This window comes from Arachis hypogaea, chromosome 10 (genome assembly GCF_003086295.3).
Source record: "Arachis hypogaea cultivar Tifrunner chromosome 10, arahy.Tifrunner.gnm2.J5K5, whole genome shotgun sequence".
In the NCBI taxonomy this organism is placed as follows: Eukaryota; Viridiplantae; Streptophyta; class Magnoliopsida; order Fabales; family Fabaceae; genus Arachis; species Arachis hypogaea.
In genome coordinates, this window is record NC_092045.1 from 113,914,575 (window position 1) to 113,931,834 (window position 17,260).

General features: G+C 31.6%; 3 protein-coding genes and 2 non-coding genes across 5 annotated transcripts; 1 reads left to right on the forward strand and 4 right to left on the reverse strand.

Moving 5' to 3' along the window:
* The first annotated feature begins 1,740 nt into the window (after positions 1-1,740).
* Positions 1,741-6,774, forward strand: LOC112716805 (uncharacterized). The gene is made up of 8 exons (XM_025768809.3): positions 1,741-1,939; positions 3,015-3,250; positions 3,350-4,046; positions 4,315-4,382; positions 4,486-4,547; positions 4,639-4,742; positions 6,124-6,377; positions 6,500-6,774. The coding sequence occupies exons 2-8, from the start codon at positions 3,058-3,060 to the stop codon at positions 6,583-6,585; spliced, it is 1,464 nt and encodes a 487-aa protein (XP_025624594.1). The 5' UTR covers positions 1,741-1,939; positions 3,015-3,057; the 3' UTR covers positions 6,586-6,774.
* Positions 6,775-7,543: 769 nt separating this feature from the next.
* LOC112718373 (probable arabinosyltransferase ARAD1) lies at positions 7,544-11,101 on the reverse strand. The gene is made up of 3 exons (XM_025770146.3): positions 10,448-11,101; positions 9,290-9,589; positions 7,544-8,089 (listed from the first exon to the last, which is right to left on the reverse strand). The coding sequence occupies exons 1-3, from the start codon at positions 11,099-11,101 to the stop codon at positions 7,544-7,546; spliced, it is 1,500 nt and encodes a 499-aa protein (XP_025625931.1).
* A 1,494-nt stretch (positions 11,102-12,595) lies between these two features.
* Positions 12,596-12,679, reverse strand: TRNAY-GUA (transfer RNA tyrosine (anticodon GUA)). Its single transcript has one exon. It is a non-coding gene; the product is annotated as a tRNA-Tyr (tRNA).
* A 59-nt stretch (positions 12,680-12,738) lies between these two features.
* On the reverse strand, positions 12,739-15,763 carry LOC114924625 (uncharacterized). Its single transcript, XM_029289832.2, has 2 exons — positions 15,717-15,763; positions 12,739-12,835 (listed from the first exon to the last, which is right to left on the reverse strand). Exons 1-2 carry the CDS (start codon positions 15,761-15,763, stop codon positions 12,739-12,741), a joined length of 144 nt encoding a protein of 47 aa, XP_029145665.1.
* On the reverse strand, positions 13,900-13,973 carry TRNAR-ACG (transfer RNA arginine (anticodon ACG)). The gene has a single exon. It is a non-coding gene; the product is annotated as a tRNA-Arg (tRNA).
* Positions 15,764-17,260: the final 1,497 nt, after the last annotated feature.

Genomic DNA, 17,260 nt, shown 5'->3' on the forward strand with positions numbered 1-17,260 from the left:
AAATGTTTTTTTTTTAAATATCGTAGTCTTTTAATAAAATTATCAGAAATTAAGATAGATAATTATCCTAAATTTTTAATGGATTTAATTTATATTTTATTCTTTAATTTTTGAGTTATGACTCAATTTAATTCTTTCGTATATTTTTATCATTGAAAAACTGACGTGATAATTTTAGATCATATCTGACACGATTATATGACCAACAAAAATTTTATAAACACAAATTTAGTTCCTAAGAATTTAAACATAAACATTTAGATTGTGCTCTAAATTTTTAATTGGAAGCCTGTTTGCTTCAAGTAGGTTTGCCTTGGCATGACAAGCTAAGTGAAAAACGCACAATGATGTAGATGTAAAAAATGAATAATATCTACACTTATTTCAGTTTATTTTAAATAAAAAATTATGAACTTCTATTTAAAAACAAGAACCATTAAATTAAATTTTTTATTAATTTCAACTTCACTTAAACACGAAAAAAAAAATACCAATAACAAGTCTTATATTTATTTTTGCTATCAAACAATATTGTTGCTAGTGTTCATTTATCCAATGCATCAGACTCATTTGATTACAATCACATATATAAAAAGAGTTAATTATCAATTTAATACCTAAAAATTTTAATTATGAAAAAAAATCTTTAAAAAAAATAAACTTTTGTCATTAGTGGTCAGTAAATTTAACTAACGAGACTTATATATATCAATTATATAAAATTTAAAGACCTTGAATATAAAATTTTTTAAAGACTAAATAGTTTGACGCAAAATTGTTAGTACTATTTGAAAATATACTCTTCCATTTATTAGCCAAATTAAAACGCCTTCTCATTTTTTGTTTTAATTTACATGAAAATTATATTCAACTGAAAAAAAAAAAGAGAAAATTATCATAAACGACCATTGGCACATGTTAATTATTCAAAAGGACCAATTAAACTAAAATTCTTATAGACCTAATAAAATTTATTTAAGAATAAAGAAATATAAAATTTATAAAATGACTCATAATATTCCTTAATATTATCATTCTTTTCCATTGTAATTAAGATTTTTTATTATGGCCAAGAGTATGTGCATATATAGCTATAATTGATTTTGGTTGAACTAATTCCATCAATCTAAAATGTTATTACTTGAGGAGTTAGTCTATGTACATAGTTGTCAATGACAAATGAATTTTCTAAATGAAAAACTTATAAAATGTTGCTAATCTTTTATCAAGTTTAATTAGGAGTCAATTTTTTTTTAATCTTATCTTTTTTAAATTTTAAATTTTAATTTCTAAAATTTAGATCTTAATTTTAAAAAATTTCAAATCTTTCAAAAAATTAGGATTAAAATAATAAATTTAATTATAAAAAATTATTAATGTTAGATAATAAAATGTTAATTTTCTAGATTTATTCATTATTTATGTATTTGTGAAAGACTTCTCCAAATGAATAAAACTCACAAAAGTAATGGTGAAATTACAAATAACCTGAAAGGTTCATCCAATTCATGATTGAGAGGATAAAATCATGTGATTCTAAAAATCGGATTAGATTAGCCTGTCGAATTGGTTCAACCGGAAGCTGACAATAAAAATGGTCCGATCTAATATTTATATTCGTTAAAGAGAAAACTTCTTGAAAAAACGTCGAACCGGACGGTTATTGGCCGGTTGGATCGGATCGGTAACTCGCCGGTTGGAATAAACGACGCCGTTTTGTTTATTTGAAAAAAAAAAAGTAGGACCGTTCGTGAGCCAAAACCGTTCTTGCCCCCAATCATTCGTGCACTCCCTGGAGACCTCTGAAGCCAAGGAAAACCCTAGCCCTTCATCGCCGCCGCCGTCCTCAGCGCCTCCGCTGCTTCCTCTTCCCCGTGTCGTTTTCATCTTCGCTGGCACGTCGTTTTCATCTTCGCTGGCTTCTCGGCACGGAACCCAGGTTAGTGGCCCTGCTTTCAATTCTTCGCCTCCGCTTCTTCCTTTTAATTTCTGAATGTTCGGTCTTCTTCTTCGTTTGAAGTTCTGAAATTGTAGTTCAATTTTTGTTCCATTTTTCTTGTAATGTTTTGTAAATTGTAATTGTCTGCTGCTGATGGATCTGTCTTGTATTTGCTGGTTGCTGATGGCTGTAAATTTTTTTCAAATTTACTGATGGCTCTGTTAGTCTGTTGCTTTCAATTCTTTGCTCTGTTACTGATGGCTCGATGGCTCTGTTAGTTGATGATGGCTCTTAATTTTTTTGTTCAAATTTACTGATGGCTTTGTTTGTAGTTGCTGGTTTTGCTGGGTGAAGGTTTAGTGTTTTGGAATGTTTTATAATGTGCTAATGTTTGTAATTGCTGACTTTGTTTGTAATTGCTGGGTGAAGGTTTAGTGTTTTGTGATTATTGTTTAATGTTTTGGTTTAGTGTTCTCTCTTTTTCAGATTTCCCTTCTCCCTGTATTTTTGCGTGTTGCTGAATTGGTAATCAATAAATTTGCCTTTTTGCTGTAAATCGGGACTTTACTAGGATTTGTTAAATTTGTTGCTGTAACTTGAATTTGTTGCTAAATTTGTTGCTTCCCAGTCACAGAATCAGAACAGAATGCTCAGTCAGTGCTTGATTGATTGGCTTTGCTCACTGATTGTATTTGATGATAAATTTTAAATTGATAACTTTTAAATTTTAAATTTGCACTGCCTATGTTACTGATTCACTGTTCTTTCAGTGCTTTTTGTTGTTGTTAATCATTGTGATGAGCTTTGTTAAAATTTGCACTGCCTATATTACTGATTCACTGTTCCTTCAGTGCTTTTTGTTGTTGTTAATCATTGTGATGAGCTTTGTTAAAATTTGCACTGCCTATATTACTGATTCACGGATTCATCCCTCTTGTCATCATCATTGGCATGAACTCCGAACCAAAACCCCAACTCTCTGGATAAAATTGTAACGAAAGCTGTTTTGATTTTACTGCTGAAATCTTTCTATCTTTGAAGCATCATCACCTAATTGAACTTAGCATTATTGTAGGTAGGTACAAAGATTGAAGCATCGGCCATTGTTGGCTGAAAGAATGCAGTCCAACTCACTGAAGGATTATTTGAAAAGGTATCAAAGTAACACTGAAGATGAGAAGAAAAGTAAAAAGAAGAAGAAGCAGAAGCAGAAAAGTCAGCCAAAACCTAGTGGCTTGTTAGTTGTGGATGAAGATCCCACCTGGCAGAAACCCGTAGATCTCGGGGAAGAAAATGATGAGAAATCGTCTGGTAAATAACAAACATTGATATCTTTTCATGTTATTTATACTATTTCCAATGTTTTGTTTTTTATGTTTCACAATAACCGTAATCTAAATGTATATGTAGATGAGGAGAAGCCAATTGTTGATGAAGACATTGAAGTGAAGCGTATGAAGAGGCTTGAGCAGTTGAGGGCTAGACGTCCTTATCATGCTATATCTGAGGATGGAAGTGGTTGGATTTCACTTTCTTCTCAGCCTGTTGATCCTTCTAATGTAAACGATGATATGTCTCCACCCCGTAAACAAAGGGTTCGAAATGACACTCCTTCACCTGCACGTCAGCCAGGGTCATTGGATCCAGATCTTGAAGATGCTGATTTATCACCTCCACGACAGCCTCGCAGAGGTCATCATAACCTGAGTCCTGACATTTCTCCCCCTCGCCGTTTTCAGCGCCAAATATATGATGACAAAAATAAGAATTATAAGACTTCTGATTTGCAAGATATTTCTCCACCTCGTGGTCGTCGTCATGATTCTCCAATGAAAGACCCGTCGCATGGATATGAGGAATCAGACCTTTCACCCCCAAGGAAACGGCAGAAGGATGTTGCAAGAGGGAGTTTGGCTGGTCGTTCTCACCGTCATTCACCTAGCCTTTCTGAAAATGTTTCACATCCAACTTTGTCTCCAGACTTATCTCCACCACGGAAACACCAAAAGTCCAATGCAGCACCTGTCAGTGACAGAAAAACAGGTTTGATTTCTGGTAAAGATATCAGAGAAGAGATTGACAAAAAGAAGAAGGATGATTTGATGAGGTAATCTTTCAATTATATATAATTTTCAGTCTGTTTTACATGTACAACTATTTGCTATTTCCCATGCTTATGTCTGTAGGTTCTTTTTCTTTGTTAGTTTTGAAACATTTTTACCTGACTGGATGTTTGGAATATTGGGATAGTTATATCTACCTTAAGTCATGCTACAAGCCAAAAAGGCTTCAGATTTTAGGGGGCAGTGGTTTTGCATTTAGAATCTGCTGTGTAAGTTTAAACATGTCATGAATTGTGATCTTCCTTTATGCAGATTTAAAATGATGGATCCTTCAATCAGTGGGCGTGGTGCTGAACCAGTATATCGTGATAAAGTAAAAGGTAAGGAATTGAAATTAATTTTTTGTTGATGTTTCTGTTTAGTCTATTTGATGTTTTCAATGAATATGAATTGGTGAATTAATTTGAATTCTGAATTCTGCAGGAGTACGCATTTCCAAGGAAGAATACGTGAAGTCAAAACAGAAAGTAGAAGAAAAGCCAAAGGTATACTGCAGGATTTTATGTATTTTATAAGCCAAAAGATGTTAGGGTGTGAAAATTTAGTTTGATTCTTAGCCACCATCATGATTTTCAGGAGAAGGAAATAGAATGGGGCAAGGGCTTGGCTCAGAAGAGGGAAGCTGAGGCTAGGATGAAGGAACTAGAAACCGAGAAGGACAAGCCTTTTTCACGCAGCAGGTATACAAAAAAGAATAGTTTAACATGGATTCCTGTTTTTTGTGTACACTTTTTATGCACCTCTAGTAACATTTTATATAGAAAAATAAACATCCATTATAGAGAAAAGCATGTATAACTTAAAAAAATATTTTTATTCTATTTGCTTTTAGTAGTTTTGCATATTTATTTCGCTGGATAGGTGAATCTCTATTTTTCATTTTACACTTTTTAATAATAATAACACGTAAGTGTTGTTTATTTTTATAGATCATGCATGCTTTTCTCTATACTTAATATTTACTTTTCCATACAAAATGTATTTGCTAGAGAGGTGTATAGTGGGTTGTGCACAAAAAGAGTGGTACATGAAAAATTTCTTTACAATAAATATTTAGGGATTTGGATCCTCTAAAGTTTGAATTTCACCTTAGAGAATAAAGTATGATCTTCTACCCTTGAATAGTTTCTCTTTCATATTTATTTTTGGTCCCACCTATGCAATCAATGGTGAGAGATCATACTTTACTCTCTAAAGTGAAATTCAAACTTCAGAGGATCCAAATCCAATATTTAGAAACTTGATTGTATATTGTTCTACCTTTGTTAATGTATTATTATAGTGACCTATTATTTTGAATATGATTGTCATTTATTTAATCTCTTGGGGTAGACTGTTCGCTATAATTCAACATTCTATAGATTTTTAGTAATTGGGTTTATAATGTCCCATAAAATCTAAATAGATAGCCTCAAACAAATAGAACTTCATTTGAACAAGCAATCATTCACTCAGTAAATTTTGATGCCTACACTTCAGCTGTAAGCTGCTTTATATGTTTCATGAGGGGTTCATATTTTTCTCCCAAGTACTACCAGGGAATCTAGCAACTGCTAAGTGATTCTCTTGTCAGCAGGCATCCTGTATCTTGAGTAGGGTTTTCTTAATTCATTTTACTTTGACTCAAGAGACATGATGAGCTAATTTACTATGTCCTTAATAGTTTTACCTGTCAAGCAGATTATGTGCATCTAACATGGTTTACATTTATAGTTAGTTATTCATACTCTTTTATGTTTGTTGGCATCAATACTTCCTCTTTTGTTAAAAAAAAAATCTTCTTACTCAACCTGGAGAAATGAGCAAAACTTAATACCTACAAGCATAGCTTTGAACCTGCTATGCGTTGTTTGCTAATAGTCAGCTCTACATGATGGCTTTTTACCTTTATTGTTTGGCTCTTTATGTACACTATAACTACCTAGTTTTTAACAGGTCATAAGCTATCCTTGATATGTAATGTTGTTTTCATCAAATTGCTGTTGAAAAGATGAATCCTTTTGCTGTTTTCGCCCATCTTCGATGCTGTAAATAACTAAATATGGTTTTGTTTTCTTTCAGGGACGATCCAGAACTTGACAACATGCTCAAGGATAGATTAAGATGGGGTGATCCTATGGCACATTTGGTAAAGAAAAAATATCCAGAGCCTGTTCTTCCGGATTTGGGAGAAGGTGAGAAGATGAAAGAATCAGGTTTTGTTGTTCCGCAAGATATTCCAGATCACAGCTGGTTGAAAAGAGGTTTAGATGCTGCACCAAATCGCTATGGGATAAGGCCGGGACGACATTGGGATGGAGTTGATCGTAGTAATGGTTGGTTCATTTTGCCATTAGTTTTTGCTCCCTGGCTTTTACCTTTCATTATTATAGGGGGATTATAGACAATTTTATTCGCTAGTGTTGAATGATTGACTTAAGCTTTTCTCTTGTTGTAGGTTTTGAGAAGGAAATGTTCAAGAGATCAAATGAGAGGCAAGCTCGAGATAGAGAAGCATATCTTTGGTCTGTCTCTGATATGTGACAGCGATGTAGTTTGTTATTAATTCAGATTAATTTACCTTTTTGTCCATTTTTTGTGTTTTGGGGTCTTCATCTTTCTTGGACAAATAAATATTCCCAAAAAAGATGAATTCTTTGTTTTTCTTTACCCCATACAAATAATTAAACCTTTCATAATGACACAAGTAAGTTTTGATTGCTCAGACACAAATCCAATCCCTTAGACAATGACACAGCTAATCATAATGCTCACAATTTGCATTCCATCACTTCCTAAGTAAATGGCAATATTGCCAGAGCATTCTTCGGTTCAGAAATACTCAACACAAATAAATAAAATAAAATACAAATTCAAACTCAAGAGATTGTCGTAGGCGCATATCAATATTCAAAACAATAAAAGAAGTTGAGGAAAAGTTTAAGATCGGACATTTTAAAGTACTATTATTTAACAATTCTTTCGTATAGTATATTTTATTCGTTTCCTTAATTAATTAATTAGTACTCAAAATAATTAAGAAAATTATCTTTGACTCGATTAAAATTTGAAAGACTTAGAAGAGTTAGCTTAAAAGTTGTAGTAGTCAATACTAAAGAGTCTTGACTCTTGATTTTGAATATTCCATGTATTATAAGTGTTTCAGGAGATAAAATAATTACTTCAATAACTTACAAAGTTACAATACAATATTACTTTTGCTTGCAAGTTTCGGTATCGTGACACAAGGAGAAATGTTCATAACTTATTGTAATGAAAATAAAACAATGCAAATATTATTTAGTATTTTATTAATTTATATTTTAAATGATTAAAATATTTTATTTAATATTTCATATATATTAATTTAATTTTGTTTAGCTAACCAATTAGCCTTATATTAATTGATTTCGATTTTTTATTTAAATATAACATAAAAAATCTAAATACCTTCTAAACTCTTACAAGCAACATCGAAAAATAGATATATTATTAATATTTCTCACCAAAAATTACTTGGTACATGTATGGACTTTTCCGTAGTAGAAGGACAGCGAGAAAATCTCTTAGACTTGTTCATCTTCAATCTTACAGCAGGAACTCTACGTGCAACTGCTTGCCAAATCATTTGAACAGCATCACCCTCCTTTGATGGAAACTGAAACTCAAAGAACGCTTCCACTTCTTTCAACCTGTTCCACATTCTGGTCCACTCATCTTTGGTAACATTCCTGATCAAATTTATGAGATAGTTTCCCTGAATAGCATCTCTTGTGGGAACAAACAAGCAAAAGTCGGAGTAGTCGAGAACATCCTCGTATGGGAGCTCGATTGCGTCGCTGATGATGACGGGGACACAGTGGCTGGCAATGGCGTCGAACAAGCGGTTGGAGGAAGGAGTGTCGCCGGCGATGTTGAGGCAAAACTTAGAAGATCTCATGCCTTGGGTGGCTTTCTGAATTCCATCTTTCTGAACGCTTCCAAATGAGAAGTGTACGTCCTTTTCATCTTTTAAGAGATAAAATAGCTCTTGCCGTGCAACGCCTCCCTAATCATAGTAAACAAGACAAAAACTCATATGTTTTCATGTAAAGTTACTAATTGATAGCCGATAAATACAATTAAGTCAAACATATCAAACATTTTTCAATTAACAACTTTACATGAAAATAATTGCACATGAGTCTCTACTATTAAACAAACAATACATGACAAATTATTGATAGGTGGAAACTCATATGTAAACATAAAGTTGTTAATCGAGAATTTACATGAAAATAACTACATATGAGTCTTCACCTTATTAATAATTAGTTAAGTGATTATAATTTAAGAGTGTCTCTAATTAAATCTTTATATTAGATAAAAAAAATATTGGATTTACTAATTTCATCATTGTTATTAAAAACTAAAACATAAATGATATGCATACACTAAAATAAACTATCAAAAATAATATGCAATTTGTATATAAATTTATGCGTTGTTTAACTTTTTTATAATATCATCTAACTTTTTAAAATAGAAAAGTATAGGTAAACAATAAAAATATTAAATAATATGAACAATAGATATGTTATATGTTCAATTCAATAGGTATGTAGATGATTATGTTTATTATTTTTAATTAGATAATTATTTCTTTTGATTCGATTATTTATTCATGTACAATCAACAATGATTGAATGTTCAATTCACTTGGGGTGCAGATAGTTATCCTAATATTAAGGTTTAAGAGATAATTTGGGGTAGAGTATTTTTTTACTTTATTGGTCAATTCTAGAGTGCATTATTCACATTGTTTACAAAAGTCGTCTACCTAACAAAATTATTTTAAAATTATTTTTACGGTAAATTTTAAATTCTAAATTTAAACCTTAAATCCTAAATGCTAAAAAATAAAAACTAAAAAAATTAAAATAAAAAATTAAGTAGTACTAACTAATTAAAAATTAGTTTTTTTTATTATACTTACTTTTAAAAAAAATCAAACATGTTTAGAATATTTACATTTAGAACAAAATGTTTCGAATTTTTTAATAGAATTGGTTAGTAGGAATTTAACCAAAAATTTTTATCTAAAAAATTTAATTATAGAATTTTAAGCTACAAAAAAATCGTTAAAAAGTTAATAAAATTATATATTGAGTTATTGACGGACTATTTAAACTAAAATGTAAAAATTCTTTGAATAACAAAAAGATGAAAATAAAACAAAGATATTGAAGAGAAAGAGAGGCATACATACATCTTTTCTATATATTGCTCCTTGAAAATAGAGTAAGGTTGGACGAGTATCAAAGGTGGAGGTATCATTGACATAGGAACTGATAACATGTTTATAGGGTGCAATGACATCCTTTTCAACATTGGCTATGTTTGGAGGATATCTTCCAAAATCTGAAAGTATGAAAGTTGCAGGCCACAATTTCACTCTTGCATCCAACATACTATTGGGATGGTGGGCTAAAATCAAATGATCTTTTCCCCCTGATCTCTTCCAAAGTTCTTGCCCTGCCAGATACTCCACTAGCTCTTCTTGTAGTACCTTTTTTCATTCTTTTCCTTTGTTAGTTCGTGTGTGTTACACATTTAAAATAATATAAAATCACTTTGCAATAAATTTAGATAAAAACAAGAAGAAAAAATACGAATTATAACTCAAATGACATAATTTCTCTATACTCATTTAAAGATTTCAGATTCTTGAGTCTCACTCATAATTTTAGAAAAAAAAATAATACTACTAGTAAGTAAATTTCATCGAACTTTAACAAAATAAAATCAACTTTATATATAGAGTGAGAGTGTGTTTGGATTCTTGGCTTTTGAAGTTAAAAATTAAAAAACAAAAAGCACAGGACAAGAGATTTTAATAATTATTATTACTTCTTAAATTATCATTCTAAGCTTTAAAAACTTCTAGAAAAATAATAACAAAAAAAAACTTCTAGGAAAAAATATCTACTACAAGATATAAGAATAAATACTTAATTAATTTTAAATTTGATATTTTAATCGCCTACAAAATTTTATGTCTTTAGTAGTTCTTGAGATAGACTGATCTTCTGTATGAAGAGCTAATTTTTTTTAAATGATATTTTTTAAAACCAAATTGTCTTGTAATAAATTTGTGAATGATTTATTTATCTAATACACGTATTAAAAGTTTTATTAAAAGCGAGACCAATTTCTTGACATAAGTAATTTCCAAAGATTTTTCGCATAATAAAACTATAACTTTATTAGAAACCAAAATGTTCAACCTAAAATTCATTGATACCAATTTGAGTATTTGCTAGATAAATAGAAGTTGCTATTTTATCTTTTTATAAAAAAATCCATGGTGAAAAATCTAATTAAAAAAAAAGTGTACAATGTATATATAAACTAATTTAATTTGTACCTTATTCCTACTCTTTTGTCCATGTTGATTGGTCTTGGAGTAGCGATTATAGCTTAGAGATGAAAAGAAGGGCACAAATATGATATCAGCTTCACTTGAATTATGAACTCGAACAGCAGCACTAGCCTTTGGAGCATTAGGAATTTCCGAAGCTAGTAGATCCAATGTGAGCCAAAACTCTATACTATGTTGCAAATTCAATCCTCCTGGGTAACCAGGTATTGCTCCTCTAATATCAGGCCAAACACTATTCTTCTCTTTCCAATCCAAGAGTCCAAAGTGGAACTTTGATGGTAAATCATACATGAAAATCTTGATAACAACTTCCTCATTATTTTTGTTGCATTTACCTTCATCATATGAATCTTGTGATGATGATGATGATGCATCTTTACTATTCACAAGGATTGCCCGGTTTCCGACCGAGGGCTCGACGTATTTTTTTGGTGTCCACGTAGCATAGTCGTTGTTATAATTCGAGAAACGCCTCGAATTGGGTATTAACTCGTTGTTGTCAATGGATTGAGGTTGACTTGTGGATCGCAAAACAAAGAACCAAGACATAAGAAATAAGGTTGATGTCATTGTGAATAACAAAAGTAATGTCTTTCTAGAAACAATGACCTTAATTGAGGACACATTTTTCTCAATCATTTTGATAATAATGTTCTAAGAATTTACTCAAATACGAGTTACAGACATCTGACAAAAATATCTAATCGTTAAATAATTCTGTTTCATTGTTAAAATAGTAGTGTTAGAAACTCAAGAACATTAGAGTTTGCAACATATGAGTGTGCATATAGATCTAAATAGTGACAATTCCGGAAAACTTGATTATCAATGTTTCCTTTAAGGGGGACAAAGCATTAAAAAGATGAAGGGGGAAAAGACTTCAACAAAAATTAGAAGAAACTACAGATTCGAGGTGGTTAACATAGTAACATCATAGTGTGATATCAGTGGTTGTTGGAAAAAGAGAGACACATCTGAAATGAGTTGGAAAGAAAATAGGAATGGAGAGTGGGAATAGGGTCTAACTATGGAATCGGGCTTCTATTTTTATTTTTAGTCTATTTTTGTGTGTTTCACAATCTCACTAAATATTAGTTTGTGAAAAATACAATATTAATACAAATAATAATAATAATAATAATAATAATAATAATAATAATAATAATAATAAATTTGGTAAATGTCCATAATGCTAATTAGGAAGGGAGCCACTCAGATAAAGACGCGTCTTTTTTTTAAAGATATTTTTTAGTAATTAAAATTTAACATATATAATCGATTAAATTATGTTAATTTTCTCAAAATTAGGTTAGACAAATTGATTTAACCGAAAAAATGGTGAATCAAATCTTGAAATGGTCTAAATTAATATTTTTTTATAAAAAATGACTATAATATTTTTATTATAGAAGATTAAAATACTCTTATTATATATATATAAAGTGAAAAGTAAATGACTAAAATTTAGGATTCTCAAGTTCTGATGCAATCAAAAATTCTTTTTTTTTTAATTTTTGAATTTCAAATTAGATAAGGGTTCCCACGAAGCAAAAAAGAGGGGATCCCTCTTAGGAATGATATTTTTTTTGTTATTAGGATTCTCTTTCACATACAAATTGGTGTAGGAAAGGGGCGTACAGCATAGAAATTCTTATGCTTTCATTCAAACCTTTTGTTTTTATTATTTTAGATTATAGAATCGTTTGCTTTAATTAACTGACAGAGACATATCATATATCCATTATTTTTATTATTATTCAATTATATAAATAGATATATTTATTGAATTGATATATCAATACGCACTTTAGAGATCGACATGGATTACTTGTAATCCCTTCATTCATTATTGCCAAATCAATTGAAAAATGAATCCATCAATACAAAAGAAATTAAATAAAGAAAGAGTCTTTTTTTATCTTTTTTTTATTTAATCGTTTTTTATATTATACTTAGAGATCCTAATAAGGATCTAGATCATTAACAAGATTTGAATTTTATATGTATATATGGTCCGTAAAAAAAGATCCCTAAAGATTTATCACATTTTATTTTCTCCCATATCTGAGCATATCGGCCATTTCCGGAGAACAACAAATGGTTATATCGTTTTATGGTGGATCGGCAAATTATTGGGCCAAGCTGGATTTGAACCAGCGTAGACATATTGCCAACGAATTTACAGTCCGTCCCCATTAACCACTCGGGCATCGACCCAGGAAGAATCAATTTGATTCTTTTTAGATGATCCATGATCAACTTCCTTTCGTAGTACCCTACCCCCATGGGAAGTCGAATTCCCGTTGTCTCCTTGAAGGAGAGATGTCCTGGACCACTAGACGATGGGGGCCCACTTTCCCGACCGCCGTTATGCTATGTTCTTAGTATAAACAGTTTTTTTTTTAATTGTCAATAGATTGGAATGATATGATTCCCTCAAAAGGATCTCCCCCCCCCCCCTTTTTTTCAAAACTCCATACCATATATTTGGGGAGTTCATCATCACGATTTCTAAATTGTTCATTCCAATCGCCAATCTATAATTCCAAAAAAAGTAGGATCTTTCGGAGAGTGGTTGGTTTGCTAGAAAAGGCGTAGCGTGGGTTAAAACTTCATTTCTTTTATTCATTTTATAAAAATAAATATATCTCTGTCTCATCCTAAGCCGAAAAAACCACGAATAAATATGGAAATCGGGGTAAAAGGATATGGATCAACAAGTTATTTTTTTTTTCAATAAGAATCGGTTCAAGAGCATAAAAATTGGAATCCATTTTGCAACGATTCAATAAAATATTTATTTGAATTGGTGGGTACATGTATCAATACCCAAGGGTTGGGTTCGCTTTGACCGTTAAAAGTAGGTAACCCGTTCCCCCTGTCTTTTGTTTGTCTCTATTGCATTCTATCTCATCGTATCCCATTCGGTTCTGCGATATTTGAGAATCGCCGTCAATACCTCGGTGTAGGTTCGGGATACTCCCTTGTTCCACAGTTCGGGGCTATTTAAACTAACCAATTCAGAATTCTCTTATGTACTAGTATTAGCAATAGCAAGTGCATCTTTGATGCAGTCATTAATTCTCTCGAGAGGCTACAATTGCCGCGAGCAAACATATTAATGACGAGGAAGGCATTTTTGTTTTTGCTAAGCTACAAATACTTTACTTGTTCTGCTATTCTGCACAAGCCTGGCTGAGGAAGAATTACGAAGAGTAAAAATATGCGGATTAAAAGCTAAAGATTAGGACATATTTTTTTATTTAGAAATATCCACCATTTACGAAAATTTTGTTTCTTTTTTAAGAAAACAGTAAGGTAAGGCCATTCCATTTCGACAAAATACCCACACCCAAGTTCCATAGTTTTGGGTCCGCTAGCCCGATCATGATTTTCTTACCCCCAGAGGTAAGGGTTCTTACCTTTTTGGCCGGTTGTGGGCGAGGAGGGATTCGAACCCCCGACACCGTGGTTCGTAGCCACGTGCTCTAATCCTCTGAGCTACAGGCCCCATCCCGTCTCCACTGGATCTGTTTCCTGGAGTACCCTAAAACTAAAAAAAGGGAACCTTCCCTCTCCCCATCCATTTCGGGTGTAAAGCTAAGCAAATAGCTTCTAATGCAGAATACCCTTTTTTTATTGAAAAAGAGATATGCACTTTGATCGACAAACGCAATAATGGAAGGACAAAACGGAACCGTTAACTATACAATTCTTGAACAATTCTTGAAATCGAAATGAGAAGATGGTTTTGTCGTTATGAGATAAAAAAATGCAATTTGATACAAAATTTATCAATATTGCTTTTTTAATAAAATTGGATTTCGTTTTTTATTTTTTAATATATATTATTCTTTTTGAATAAAAATAAGTATAAAAATAAATATAGAAATATAAAAAGAAATATATAAATAAGATATTATATAGATATCTTTCTATTAAAGATATATAAATATACTAGATATCTTTTTTTAATTTTAACTAAAATATTTTCAAATTATATTACTCTAATATATATTAGAAAATATAGAACACGGAACATGCTGATTATATCAAAAGTAAGTAAAGGGTAACATTTATTTTCCTATGGGTAAGGACACCATCGCCGACATAATAACCTCTATACGAAATGCTGACATGAATGGAAAGACAAGCAAATCTCTTATGAACTTAGGGATACTCTTTAAATTTCAATTAAAAATGAAGGAGATTCTCCATTCGAGGGGAGTAGACTACTCAAAAATTTTATACCTCTTTTCTGCGATAATTGAGAAAAGGAGTTCATCAACAATGAAAAGTTGTTGGATTTTTCTTTAGTGATAACTTGAGTAAAGAGTAAAAATTTTTAGATTATTTGATTCTCAATTTTATAGAATTTGAACGCAGAAATTCATTATTCTTTATTTTGGACTTAATTATTTAAGCCGGATGAAAGGAAACTTTCACGTCCGATTTTGAAAGGGGGAGATCCCATTGATCCATTGGTTGGATCCTATCCAAATTTTTCGTTTGCTAGACCCGTCGTTAAAAAGCTTACTTTCTTACGATTATGAGGTTTATTCGAATATGAAATCCAATCCTGGAAATATAGCATACCACTTTTTTTTACTGGCGGCATGCCTTACACATGCAAGTCGGACGGGAAGTGGTGTTTCCAGTGGCGGACGGGTGAGTAACGCGTAAGAATCTGCCCTTGGGAGGGGAACAACAGCTGGAAACGGATGCTAATACCCCGTAGGCTGAGGAGCAAAAGGAGGAATCCGCCCGAGGAGTGACCAAGAAACTACCGGTTTCGCTTGGTGGGCCGGAAATGCCCGACTTATCAATTTATCCGGTAAACTACTGGGAGCTCATGTAGCCCATGCCGGATTAATAGTATTCTGGGCCGGAGCAATGAACCTATTTGAAGTGGCTCATTTCGTACTCGAGAAGCCCATGTATGAGCAAGGCTTAATTTTACTTCCCCATCTAGCAACTCTAGGTTGGGGGTAGGTCCTGGGGGGAGGTTATAGACACCTTTCCATACTTTGTGTCCGGAGTACTTCACTTAATTTCCTCTGTAGTATTGGGCTTTGGTGGTATTTATCATGCACTTCTGGGACCTCAGTTCCGATAGTCATTTATTTAATCAGTGGATAGGAGCATACTCGAGATCGGAATTGGGAGAAGACTGCCTTCTCTTTTCTACCAACTTTAAGCCCCAATTAGTATTCTTTATTTAGATTATGTGGAAATGTTCCTTTTGACAATTTACATAATCCGTGTTACTAATCTCTTGTGTATCTTGGTGCTTCTAACCATCCACTTCTTTTTTTTGAGCTGTCCTTATTTTCTGTTTCTGTTAATACATGAATAATAAATCATCCAAACAATAGCAAAAACTCAATCTCAATAAGGTTGGTCTTTTGAGCCCGCTTCAAGACAAGATTACTAATTATCCAATCCTGGGGTAATAAGACTCGTCTGTTTCTAATTTTTTTTCACTTAATTCTTTTACATAGAAAATGAGACTCAATATTTTGACTGCAATTTCAAATCATCATACCATAGAAATAACATATATAACCATATACCCATATATAATATATATAAGATAAATATAATATATTATATATATATATATATATAATAGGCTGGTAATCTACTATCTAATCTAATATAGTATTTGTAAATTATCTAAATAGAATCTCGAATTTCTATTTCTATAGAAGCTGTCTGAATTCCGCAGCTTTATTTTTTGTTTTTCACGGTATCTTCCAATCCGACAGGTTAAGAACTAATCCGTCGCGAATCTGAATTTCATTTAAGGGTCTATCGCTGGCCAATGGATTGCTGCATGCACAAAGCGGAATTCGAACCCCTAACACTTGTTTAAGCGAACGAGTGAGCTAACTGTTGACCATTCGACCAACTCAAGTTGGTTGTAGAAAAAGATTTTTTATTGTCGGAACAATGCTAATGGGCCTGAGCCCATTGTGTCTAATTTTAATGCAAACCCTTTAGTAAACGGGTCAGCCGCCGGCGAAGAAGCTGAAAACGTGCGTGGTGACGCAAACATGTCATTCATTGAATTTGTTGGAGTAGGGGGTATACAGAGAACTTTTTTGCTGATGTAATAAACTAGGGAAGAAACAAAATGTTAAAAAGGAAGTGGAATTAAATGACTATAGAAATTATTTTTAATAAAGAAATAGAGATGGTGTTTTGGTTGAATATTAACATTTAAAGTGTATTATAGTATTGTAGAAGTTATTTAATATACTTTCTACGTATTTTAACATGCTTCTACATATTAATTAAAATGTTGTCACATGTCCAACACATTTTTTATGTGTTGACTTTCTACTTGCAAAATTCACTTATTTATAATTATACTAAATAATTTTATTTGTAACAAAAACACTAATATTTTTTATATTAAAAAAATTAGCCAAATAACTAAGAGGAGAATATAAAAAATTAGTTTTTAATTTAAAAATACTAAGCGTCAAACATATTTTGAATTAAATTTTTAATTAATTCTTCGTTCCTGCTTTCTTTTTTTTTTTTTTTCTCCGGCTTCAGATAGGCACATTTTTTCCTCTACTTGTTGATGTTTTTATTTTTTTTTCTTTTTTCTCTTTTAGTATGTTATCAACTTATCATCATCTTCGTGATAGTTTTCATTTTTTTTTCTAACCAAGGAAATGCACGTATATCCAAATAATAAAATATAATTACAGTAAAAATTTATGTATTATATGAAAAATTTTATATACTATACTAATAAAATATATATAATACATAAAATCTTAGTGT

What these genes read in the sequence shown, in the direction of transcription:
- LOC114924625 (XM_029289832.2), bottom strand. Translation starts at nt 15,763, where the DNA reads ATGGTTAGAAGCACCAAGATACACAAGAGATTAGTAACACGGATTAT. An exon ending in AGATTAGTAACACGGATTAT is followed by an intron (nt 12,836 to 15,716) that starts GTAAATTGTCAA and finishes CTAAGAACATAG; the next exon opens with CATAACGGCGGTCGGGAAAG.
- LOC112718373 (XM_025770146.3), bottom strand. Translation starts at nt 11,101, where the DNA reads ATGATTGAGAAAAATGTGTCCTCAATTAAGGTCATTGTTTCTAGAAAG. An exon ending in GACAAAAGAGTAGGAATAAG is followed by an intron (nt 9,590 to 10,447) that starts GTACAAATTAAA and finishes GAATGAAAAAAG; the next exon opens with GTACTACAAGAAGAGCTAGT. An exon ending in GAGCAATATATAGAAAAGAT is followed by an intron (nt 8,090 to 9,289) that starts GTATGTATGCCT and finishes TACTATGATTAG; the next exon opens with GGAGGCGTTGCACGGCAAGA.
- LOC112716805 (XM_025768809.3), top strand. Translation starts at nt 3,058, where the DNA reads ATGCAGTCCAACTCACTGAAGGATTATTTGAAAAGGTATCAAAGTAAC. An exon ending in ATATCGTGATAAAGTAAAAG is followed by an intron (nt 4,383 to 4,485) that starts GTAAGGAATTGA and finishes TGAATTCTGCAG; the next exon opens with GAGTACGCATTTCCAAGGAA. An exon ending in TGGAGTTGATCGTAGTAATG is followed by an intron (nt 6,378 to 6,499) that starts GTTGGTTCATTT and finishes CTCTTGTTGTAG; the next exon opens with GTTTTGAGAAGGAAATGTTC.